We start from the raw sequence: 11,538 nt of genomic DNA, 5'->3' as shown, positions 1-11,538 counted from the left end.
TGCTCTGGACTTTTTAAGCAGGATAATGAAATATGCAAGGTAAAAGCTTAAAACAAGTAGGCTAATCTATAGACAACCTATACATTTTTGAAAGCAACGAAAGTGCATATTTTGAAATAGAAAAACACGCACAAATAAGAAAGTATTTTAAAATTCCATTAGCTTTATTGCTCGAGTATGTTTACAGGGTGTTTTCATAAAGTTGTAACACAGCGCCCTCGTGTAGTTGAAAAGCCTCACTTCGCCTTCATTTCCTACCTCTTCAACCCACCATGCCAGAGGCAGCACCGTCTAACCCCCCAATACGATATTTACCATAAACCCTAGTCCAGCCACAAATAGTTCATAGTTCTGACGATATCCCTGCCTATTTCAGTCCCCTCTGGCATGGCCATCTAGTGACTACCACCCTCACACAACGTTTAAGGGTAGGCTATAGAGTTCTGTTAGAAACGAAAGGTGCATGGAGAGAACACATGGACAAACATGCCTAATATTTTTCAAAACGTGGTGCAAAATAATGCAGATTTCATTCTTTAACAGGAACAATCAAAGCAATTAAACAAAACAATAATATATAAAGGAATATCTAGCTAATAGATGTCTGTGTTCACTAAAGGGTACTGAAGAAAATTGGAATTTTGAATGAAACTAAGGCAGTGTGGGTCAGACAGGCTGGCAGGGCTTCCCTGCTTGTTGCCACTCAGCCACTTCTTTATTCCTCTGCTCCATGTTTCCAACTGACTGCACCAGCCTCACCGTGGCAAATTATTCTTTCCCTCCTGGCTAAATAAATATGAGAGAGAGAGTAGAGTGAGTGAGAAAGAAAACGAGAGAGAGAGAGAGAAACCGGCAGGTTCAATTCTGGGTATGAGACATTTCCTGTGTTACGACGACGTCGTCTTCGTGGCAGCCTTTGATTCCATGGTCGCCGAGGCGACGGCTGGTTCTGTGGCGGCAGAAGCGGGAACTGTGGCACCAGGGAGGGTCTGCTGCTCTGGGGCGGGGGTGACTGTGGAAAGGGTGAGGGGGGTGAAGGAGGAGATGTCGACAGGGGGAAGGGATGTTACCCCCTGGGGTAGGAGGGGGAGCTGGGACAGCATGGCAGGCAGGGGGGGGAGGGGGGCTAGACCAGGCAGGTTCAGAGGAGGGAAGGGTGCGAGTGGAGGGAATCCTGAAATGGAGGGGAGAGGAAGGGGCAGGTGAGAGAAAAGAGAGATCTGTAGTTGAACACATGAATAATCACACTGGTACATAATACGTTAATGCCTGGGGGTGGAAACCCACTGTTAGCATTAGCTGTTAGCTGTATAAACCTGCTGTCCCTGGTGGCAGTAGCCCGCTAATACCTGCTAGCGATACAGCGCTGAGGTCTGGTAGTGCGGTGAGGTTGAGGTTGGGGAGGTTTGGGAATGGGGGCAGGCCGCCCGGGAGAGGCAACAGACCTACAATAGCACACAAACATACTTAATCAGTGTAGAAAAGGTATTGTGTGTAAGATTAGATCGTTTCAATTCGATCTTGAAATATAATTCTGAAGAGGCATGTACCGACCTGGTAGCGTGGTGGCGGGGTTGAAGGTCGTGGAGGCTGGGTTTAGGGGGTTAAGGGAGGTGGGCAGCATGGGAACGGTGGGGAGACCTGGAAAAGAAAGAAAGAATGAGAGTTTGAGAAGTTAGCACACAGTTGTATAGGAGAGAGAGGACCTTTTAGACCAAGGGTGGGCAAACTACGTCCCGCAGGCGGCAGCAGGAAGTTTGAGTAGAAAATGTCATAAATAAGTAATTATTTTGGGTAGAAAATATATATTTTTTTAAATACTCCAGGCCCCACTAATATTTAAAACTAAATAGAACTTAATAAATTATAAAGGCTCTGGAGCAACAAACCGCCCTTGCTGTCTCTGCCTGGCCGGATCCCCTCTCTCCACTGGGATTCTCTGCCTCTAACTCTATTACAGGGGCTGAGTCACTGGCTTACTGGTGCTCTTTCATGCCGTCCCTACGAGGGGTGCGTCACTTGAGTGGGTTGAGTCACTGACGTGATCTTCCTGTCCGGGTTAGCGCCCCCCCCATTGGGTTGTGCCGTGGCGGAGATCTTTGTTTGCTATACTTGGCCTTGTCTCAGGATGGTAAGTTGGTGGTTGAAGATATCCTTCTAGTGGTGTGGGGGCTGTGCTTTGGCAAAGTGGGTGGGGTTATATCCTTCCTGTTTGGCCCTGTCCGGGGGTATCATCGGATGGGGCCACAGTGTCTCCTGACCCCTCCCGTCTCAGCCTCCAGTATTTATGTTGCAGTAATTTATGTGTCGGGACCTAGGGTCAGTTTGTTATATCTGGAGTACTTCTCCTGTCTTATCCGGTGTCCTGTGTGAATTTAAGTATGCTCTCTCTAATTCTCCCTTTCTCTCGGAGGACCTGAGTCCTAGGACCATGCCTCAGGACTACCTGGCATGATGACTCATTGCTGTCCCCAGTCCACCTGGCCGTACTGCTGCTTCAGTTTCAACTGTTCTGCCTGCAGCTATGGAATCCTGACCTGTTCACCGGACGTGCTACCTGTTCCAGACGTGCTGTTTTCCACTCTCTAGAGACAGCAGGAGTGGTAGTGATCGGCTATGAAAAGCCAACTGACATTTACTCCTGAGGTGCTGACCTGTTACACCCTCGACAACTTCTGTGATTATTATTATTTGACCATGCTGGTCATTTATGAACATTTGAACATCTTGGCCATGTTCTGTTATAATCTCCACCCGGCACAGCCAGAAGAGGACTGGCCACCCCTCATAGCCTGGTTCCTCTCTTGGTTTCTTCCTAGGTTTTGGCCTTTCTAGGGAGTTTTTCCTAGCCACCGTGCTTCTACACCTGCATTGCTTGCTGTTTGGGGTTTTAGGCCTGGTTTCTGTACAGCACTTTGAGATATCAGCTGATGTACAAAGGGCTATATAAATAAATGTGATTTTATTTAAAGGACCTACAGTGCATTCAGAAAGTATTCAGGCCCCTTGACTTTCTCCACTTTGTTACGTTAAAGCCTTATTATTTTCCCTTATCTACACATAATAGCCCATAATGACAAAGCAAAAACAGGTTGAGATATTGCAAATGTGTTAATAATAAAACAGAAATGCCTTATTTACATAAGCATTCAGACCCTTTGACTCAAAATTGAGTTCAGGTGCACCCTGTTTCCATTGATCATCCTTGAGATGCTTCTAGAACTTGTTTGGAGTCCACCTGTGGTAAATTCAATTGATTGGACATGATTAGGAAAGGCACACACCTGTCTCTATAAAGGTCCCACAGTTGACCGTGCATGTCAGCAAAAACCAAGCCATGAGGTCGAAGGAATTGTCTGTAGAGCTCCGAGACAGGATTGTGTCGAGGCACAGATCTGGGGGAAGGGTACCAAAATATTTCTGCAGCATTGAAGGTCCCTAAGAACACAGTGGCCTCCATCATTCTTAAATGGAAGAAGCTTGGAACCAACAAGACTCTTCCTAAAGCTGGCCGCCCAGCCAAACTGAGCAATCGGGGGAGAAAGGTCTTGGTCAGGCAGGTCACCAAGAACCCGATGGTCACTCTGATAGAGCTCCAGAGTTCCTCTGTGGAGATGAGAGAACCTTCCAGAAGGACAACCATCTCTGCAGCAATCCACCAGTCAGGCCTTTATGGTAGAATGGCCAGATGGAAGCCACTCCTCAGTAAAAAAAAGGCACATGACAGCCCGCTTGGAGTTTGCCAAAAGGCACCTAAAGGACTCTCAGACAATTACAAACAAGATTCTCTGGGCAGATGAAACCAAGATTGAACTGGCCTGAATGCCAAGCGTCATGTCTGGAGGAAACCTGGCACCTCCCCTACTGTTTAGCATGGTGGTGGCAGCTTCATGCAGTGAGGATGTTTTTCAACAGCAGGGATTGGGAGTAGTCAGGATCAAGCAAAAGATATACGGAGCAAAGTACAGAGAGACCCTTGATGAAAACCTGCTCCAGGTTGCTCAGGACTGGGGCGAAGGTTCACCTTCCAACAGGACAACGACCCAAAGCACACAGCCAAGATGATGCAGGCATGGCTTCGGGACAAGTCTCCGAATGTCCTTGAGTGGCCCAGCCAGAGCCCGGACTTGAACCCGATCGAAAATCTCTGGAGACCTGAAAAGGCTGGGCAACGTTGCTCCCCATCCAACCTGACAGCGCTTGAGAGAATCTGCATGGGAGAACTCCCCAAATACAGGTGTACCAATTTTGTAGTGTCATACCTCCTTTGGTCGTCTTTCCTTCCAGTTCTCTGCTGCCCATGACTGGAACGAATTGCAAAAATCTCTGAAGCTGGAGACTCACATCTCCCTCACTAGCTTTAAGCACCAGCTGTCAGAGCAGCTCACAGATCACTGCACCTGTACATAGCCCATCTATCTACCTACCTCAGTATCTCAACCTGCACATTCATCTTCTGCCGATCTACCATTCCAGTGTGTAATTGCTATATTGTAATTACTACGCCACCATGGCCTATTTATTTCCTTAACTTACCTCATTTACACTCACTGTATATAGACTTTTTGTTTTCTTTTGTTCTACTGTATTATTGACTGTATGTTTTGTTTATTCCATGTGTAACTCTGTTGTTGTGTGTGTCGAATTGCTACGCTTTATCTTGGCCAGGTCGCAGTTGTAAATAAACTTGTTCTCAACTAGCCTACCTGGTTAAATAAAGGTGAAATAAATAAAAATACCCAAGAAGACTCCAGACTAATCGCTGCCAAAGGTGCTTCAACAAAGTACTAAGTAAAGGTTCGGAATAATTATGTGCATGTGATATTTCTGTTTATTATTTGTAATAAATTTGCAAATGTTTTTTTTTTACTCAAAACCTTTTCTTTGTCATTATGGGGTATTGCGTGTAAATTGAGGGTGGGGGAAACTAAGCAATTTTAGAATAAGGCTGAAATGAAACAAAATGCTTACAAAGTCAAGGGCTCTGAATACTTTCCGAATGCACTGTATATATTTTCAAATAACTGCCTGTTTTGTGGCCCGCACATTGATATTGACCAAGAAAAAATATGATTTAAGTGCGACCCTAAATTGTATTTCAAAATCCAGATGTGACCCTGGAGAAAAAAAGAAAGTTTCCCCATCTGTAGCATTTCCAGTGAGAGTTTGAAGGGGGTGGGGAGGCCATCTGGATCCATATTAAAAATGATTGGTCAAACCCTGGTGCCACATTCCATTCCAGACATTTCTTAACACTTTGATACCATATTATGTTGAGAGAGAAAGCAAGAGAGATTAAGTACCTGTCTGAAGCTCACTTGGAATGGTGGGTGGAGCTGCGTTGATTGACAGGCTGGACAGCGAATCTTCTAACCCCGTGGGGACAGAGGGCACAGCAGGGGGTGGGGTTACAGCAGAGAGCTGAACCTGAGTGGGAGGGAGTAATAAGGCAAAAGCAGAGAGAAAGATAGATGGAGAGAGGAATAGAAAAATATGTGAGGGGTGGCTGATGAACCAGGAAGGTCAAGTGCATTTAAAACAAGTAATTCAGAATTCTAATGAAAACCTTTCCTCTCGGTCTCGCCTGTCTGCACTGGGAGGGACAGTCATACATACAGTACCAATCAAAAGTTTGGACACCTATTCATGCAAGGTTTTTGAGGCTTCACTACGGCCCGTTTGGAAACCAGGCTGCATCACATCCGGCCGGGATTGGGAGTTCCATAGGGCTGCGCACAATTGGCCCAGCATCGTCCAGGTTTGGTCGTCACTGTAAACAAGAATTTGTTCTTAACTGACTTGCCTAGTTAAATAAAACTTTTTTTTGCCTTAATGACAGCTTTGCACGCTCTTGGCACTCAACCAGCTTCATCTGTTATGCTTTTCAAACAATTTTGAAGGAGTTCCCACATATGTGTACTTGTTGGCTGCTTTTCCTTCACTCTGCAATCAACTCATCCCAAACCATCTCAATTAGGTTGAGGTCAGGTGATTGTGGAGGCCAGATCATCTGATGCAGCACTCCATCAATCTCCATGGTGAAATAGCCCTTACACAGCCTGGAGGTGTGTTTTGGTTCATTGTCCTGTTAAAAAACAAATGATAGTGGGACTAGGCGCAAATCAGATGGGATGATGTATCGCTGCAGAATGCTGTGGTAGCCATGCCGGTTAAGTGTGCCTTGAATTCTAAATAAATCACTGACAGTGTCACCAGCAAAGCACCCACACACCATGCTTCACAGTGGGACCTACACAGAGATCATCCGTTCACCTACTCTGCATCTCACAAAGACACGGCGGTCTGAACCAAAAATCTCAAATTTGGACTCAGACGAAAAGGACCGAGTTCCACAGGTCTAATGTACATTGCTCATGTTTCTTGGCCCAAGCAAGTCTCTTCTTATTGGTGTTCTTTAGTAGTTTTTTCTTTGTAGCAATTCGACCACGAAGGCCTGATTCAGTCTCCTCTGAACAGTTGATGTTGAGATGTGTGTGACTTAAACTCTGAAGCATTTATTTGGGCTGCAATTTCTGAGGTTGGTAACTCTCAAGAACGTATCCTCTGCAGCAGAGGTAACTCTGGGTCGTCTTTTCCTGTGGCGATCCTCATGACAGCCAGTTTCATCATAGCGTTTGATGGTTTTTGCAACTGCACTTGAAGAAACATTCAAAGTTCTTAATTTTCCAGATTGACTGACCTTCATGTCTTAAAGTATTGATGGACTGTCGTTTCTCTTTGCTTATTTGAGCTGTTCTTGCCATAATATGGACTTGGTCTTTTACAACATAGGGCTATCTTCTGTATACCACCCCTACCATGTCACAACACAACTGATTGGCTCAAACACATTAAGGAAAGTAATTACACAAATTAACCTAACAAGGCACACCTGATAATTGAAATGCATTCCAGGTGACTACCTCATGAAGCTGGTTGAGAGAATGCCAAGCGTGTGCAAAGCTGTCAAGGCAAAGGGTGGCTACTTAGAAGAATCTCAAAACATATTTACATTTCTTTAACACTTTTCTGGTTACTACATGATTCCATATGTGTTATTTCATAGTTTTGATGTCTTCACTGTTATTCTACAATGTAGAAAATAGTAAAAATAAAGGAAAAGCCTTGAATGAGTAGGTGTGTCCAAACTTTTGACTGGTACTGTACATACATAATGAGCCTTTCATAGCTCATAACCTAGCTCTCATAACAGCCTCAATTCGTCAGGCCATGGACTCTACAAGGTGTCAAAAGCGTTCCACAGGGATGCTGACCCATGTTGACTCCAATGCTTGTGTCAGGTTTGTGTAAAAAAATCCACAACATTGCAGTTCTTGACACAAACTGGTGTGTCTGGCACCCTCTACCAGACCCCTTTCAAAGGCACTTACATATTTTGTCTTGCCCATTCACCCTCTGAATGGCACATATACACAATCCTTCTTTAACCCATCTCCCCCTTCATCTACACTGATTTAAGTGGATTTAACAAGTGACATCAATAAGGGATCATAGCTCCCATCTGGATTCACCTGGTCAGTCTATGTCATAGAAAGAGTTCTTAATATTTTGTACACTCAGTGTGTCATAGTAGATGGATTACAAAAGAGCATAAAGTGACAAGTGTCCACTGACCGTCCAGGCAGTTATAGCTGTTCTGATCGAGTTCTGGGTCGATACTAACCTCAGTGAATCCGTCCTTGAGCGCGCTGATGGGCTCACCACTGGGTATGTGACCCGGAAAACTAATCTTCTTCCCTTCTTCAAATGGCCGGGTGGGAATTCTGTGCAGGTAACCGTATCCGATGCCACATCCCAGACTGTAACAGAGGAACAGGAGATAGCATTAGTGTGATGTCACTTGTTAGACTGAAGTGTGTAGCGTGTGTATTGTATGTTGGTTACCTGCCCTCCCCTCCCCAGGAACTGTTGGGGGTGATGACCACCTCTCTGCAGTTGTCTGTGTCTGTGTTATAGACATATAGCTTCAACCCCTTTCCCTCATGGGTCTCAATCAAAGAAAACAGGTCCTCCGACTGAGAGAGAAAGGTGGAAGGGAGGGAGATAGATAGAGATCAACTTCAATGACTTGTACCCAAATGCTGATTGGAAGTCTTAACTCCTAGTGTAGAATGCATGGAATAGTAGTGTCAGTGTGTGCGCACCTCGTTCATAACGGTGTCGGCTCCTATGATGTAATCAGTGTGGGGCCGCAAGCCAGCCAGGGCTGCCGGAGAGTTAGGCTCCACCTCCTGAGAAAGAGAGACCCTTGGTTAATTGTATTTTATATAACAAAGCAAGTCAGTTAAGAACAAATTCGTATTTACAATGACAGCCTACCCCGGCCAAACCCTAACAACGCTGGGCCAATTGTTCTCCACCATATGGGACTCCCAATCACGGACGGTTGTGATACAGCCTGGAATCGAACCAGGGTCTGTAGTGACGCCTCTAGCACTGAGATGCAGTGCCTTAGACCGCTGCTCCACTCGGGAATCCCAACTTATATCAAGAGTTACACCTGCCCGGTACACTGTGGCGAGCTAAATTGGGCACACCCATTGGCTACTGGCTACTCACCAGCACATGCCAGATGTTCTCATTGGCTCCCTCGAAGCTGCAGAAGCGTATGGAGACACCCAGCAGGCCCTGGCCACCCCAGAGGTTGCTTGGGGTGACGGTGGACTCCCTGAGCTCCAGGGTCTTAGAGGAGTAAACCAGCATTCTAACTGGCTTCTCCACACTGGCCTTCAACAGGTCCTTCAGAGTGTCATTATCCTTGTTCTGAAACACAGACAGGGTAAATTATAGAATTAGAATAAGTAGAATGGACAATCAGAGCTATACAGTACAAGACAGCATCCTCAGTGGGGGTTTGTGTATGTAGTAAGTGTGTGTTGAACATACCGATTCAACAGCATGTCTTTGCTTACCAGTCTTTCATTGTTGATGGAGACGATAAAGTCAAAGAAAGGCTCCAGTCCTGCACGGTGTCCTGGAGAATTCTCCTGAACCTGAGGAGAAGAGAGAGGAGACATGACTTGTAACAACTGTATTTTGTGATTGAAGGGGAGCACCTGGAACAAGGTTTGAACAAGGACCATGGAAGTTACAGGTTATCTACACCACGGCCTGTGACATGAGATCCAGCTAAGGTTCTGTCTTCTTGGCAAAGGTTAGGGCGTTGCACATCATCTTTGAACTTTTAGCAGTAGCCTTAGAATGAAACAGGTATTACAAGCTACACCTGTAATACCAAAAGGTTGGTTACCTGTCTGTCTCAAGATCAAATGGATCCTTGTCACATCAACATATTGAAGATGGAGGTCTATACATTTAGGGAGTAATGAGACATTCAGGTGGTCTGGCAAATGTGTAAATCAAAGACATGACTCTGTGATGTTGAGGATTCTGCAATGCGGCAGCACCTACAAAAGTTGACATTATGACAGCTAGCTAGCATTGAGCTGGCTAGCTCATTTAAACACCATTTACTCTGTCTAACTGCCTGGTTGTTTTGACAGTTAACCTTGTTTACCAAACAATACATGCAACCAATAACACTCATACCTTTCAAAGCTGCATGTAAAATGATATGCAAATATTTAACTTGGACAATCACACAATACAACTGCAGCAAATGCTGGGGAAAATAGCGTTAACAATGTCTATTAGCATTAGCTGCATGTAGGCCGGAATGTGATCCCCGGCCTCTATCTGACGGTGAGGACACAATTAGATCCTGCTGTGGGACCATTCTTACGGATGCTAACATTATTTTGCAGACGACAAAAAAACACATACCCGAAGAACATGGTAGCCTTCGGATCCTCCTCCCGGTATCTCGACACTCTGCGACCCCCCCATGTCACGGCTGGTTTATATCGTAGTAAGGATTTAATGCTTGATATTTTTCTGCTCAAGTAATATTGCTAACTGGCAAGCTTCAACTCTACTAAGGCGGCCTGCCAGCTGAGCACTTTGTGTTGTTACGTGGCAATCCACCAGGAAACAGGGCTGATGGGAGTTTTCCCATAGCCGCAGATCTAGAATCAGTTTATCCACCCAAATACTGTAATTATTAATTAGTGGGAAAATTGCAAAACTGACCCAAGACCAGTGTCTATGACCAAGTGTAGGCTGGTGACATGCGCAAGTCTTGGGCTTCAGGTGCTGCTTTTGAATTGTGATATGCAGTATACTCAGACAGTAGTACTAGTATTGGCATATTGTACCATTATATCACAATTGACTGTAAAACCTAGCAGCTGTTTTTCCCCCCTCAAAAAAGTGGGTAACAGATTGATAAAGTAACACTGATAACATTCGGCAAGCGCTACTGGAGTGCCAAGTCTCGGACCAAAAAGCTTCTTAGCAGTTTCTTTAATGCAGGGAAACTTGCAGGGAAACTTAATGCAGGGAAACTTAAATCCGTTTTACCACATTTCTATCAGCATGTTAAATGTGCAACCAAAGGAAATAGAACTGAATCACCTTTACTCCACACACAGACGCTTACAAAGATTTCCCTCGCTTCCATTTGGCAAATATGAACATAACTCTATCCTCCTGATTCCTGTTTACAAGCGAAAATTAAAGCAGGAAGCACTAGTGACTTGATCAATGAAAAAAGTGGTCAGAGGGGGCAGATGCTAAGCTACAGGACTGTTTTGCTAGCACACTGGAATATGTTCCGGGATTCCTCCGATTGCATTGAGGAGTACACCACATCAGTCATTGGCTTCATCAATAAGTGCATCGATGACTTCAACCCCACAGTGATTGTACGTACATACCCCAACCAGAAGCCATGGATTAACAGGCAGCATCCTCACTGAGCTAAAGGCTAGAGCTGCCGCTTTCAAGGAGCGGGACCTGAAAGCTCATAAGAAATCCCGCGATGCCTTCCAACGAACCATCAAACAGGCAAAGTGTCAATACAGGACTAAGATTGAATCGTACTACACTGGCTCCAATGATCGTCGGATGTGGCAGGGCTTGCAAACCATTACAGACTACAAAGGGAAGCACAGCCGAGAGCTGCCCAGTGACACAAGCCTACCATGAGCTAAATTATTTCTATGCTCGCTTCGAGGCAAATAACACTGCAACATGCATGAGAGCACCAGCTGTTCTGGAATTCTGTGTGATCAGCTCTCCGCAGCCGATGTGAGTAAGACCTTCAAACAGGTCAAAATTCGCAAGGCCACAGGGCCAGATGGATTACCAGGATGTGTACTGTGAGCACACGCTTACCAACTGGCAAGTGTCTTCACTGACATTTTCAACCTCTCCCTGTCCGAGTCTGTAATACCAACAAGTTTTAAGAAGACCACCATAGTCCCTGTTCCCAAGAACACTAAGGTAACCTGCCTAAATGACTACCGACCCGTAGCACTCACGTCTGTAGCCATGAAATGCTTTGAAAGGCTGGTCATGGCTCACATCAACAACATCATCCCAACAGATCCACAGAGCAATCTCTATTGCACTCCACACTGCACTTTCCCACCTGGACAAAAGGAACACATATGTGAG

The 11,538-nt window shown here is 45.3% G+C and overlaps 1 protein-coding gene across 2 annotated transcripts; it reads right to left on the bottom strand.

Moving 5' to 3' along the window:
• Positions 1–143: 143 nt before the first annotated feature.
• gorasp2 (golgi reassembly stacking protein 2) lies at positions 144–10,012 on the bottom strand. 2 transcript variants are annotated; one of them, XM_035764122.1, is made up of 10 exons: positions 9,805–10,012; positions 8,934–9,014; positions 8,581–8,784; positions 8,166–8,252; positions 7,906–8,036; positions 7,685–7,820; positions 5,304–5,427; positions 1,555–1,641; positions 1,317–1,445; positions 144–1,174 (listed from the first exon to the last, which is right to left on the bottom strand). In XM_035764122.1, the coding sequence occupies exons 1-10, from the start codon at positions 9,865–9,867 to the stop codon at positions 888–890; spliced, it is 1,329 nt and encodes a 442-aa protein (XP_035620015.1). In that variant the 5' UTR covers positions 9,868–10,012; the 3' UTR covers positions 144–887. The 2 variants fall into 2 exon arrangements, with proteins under 2 accessions (XP_035620015.1, XP_035620016.1); XM_035764123.1 differs by having other exon boundaries at positions 1,350–1,445; positions 9,805–10,010.
• Positions 10,013–11,538: the final 1,526 nt, after the last annotated feature.

The sequence above is a fragment of the Oncorhynchus keta genome, chromosome 23 (assembly GCF_023373465.1).
Source record: "Oncorhynchus keta strain PuntledgeMale-10-30-2019 chromosome 23, Oket_V2, whole genome shotgun sequence".
NCBI lineage: Eukaryota > Metazoa > Chordata > Actinopteri > Salmoniformes > Salmonidae > Oncorhynchus > Oncorhynchus keta.
This window is presented reverse-complemented; position numbering and strand designations above follow the sequence as displayed.

Coding starts and splice junctions, on each gene's coding strand:
- gorasp2 (XM_035764122.1), bottom strand. CDS start 9,867: ATGGGGGGGTCGCAGAGTGTCGAGATACCGGGAGGAGGATCCGAAGGC. Junction 7,821..7,905: donor TCCTGGGGAGGGGAGGGCAG/GTAACCAACATA, acceptor CCTCTGTTACAG/TCTGGGATGTGGCATCGGAT. Junction 1,446..1,554: donor CCCCGCCACCACGCTACCAG/GTCGGTACATGC, acceptor GTGCTATTGTAG/GTCTGTTGCCTCTCCCGGGC.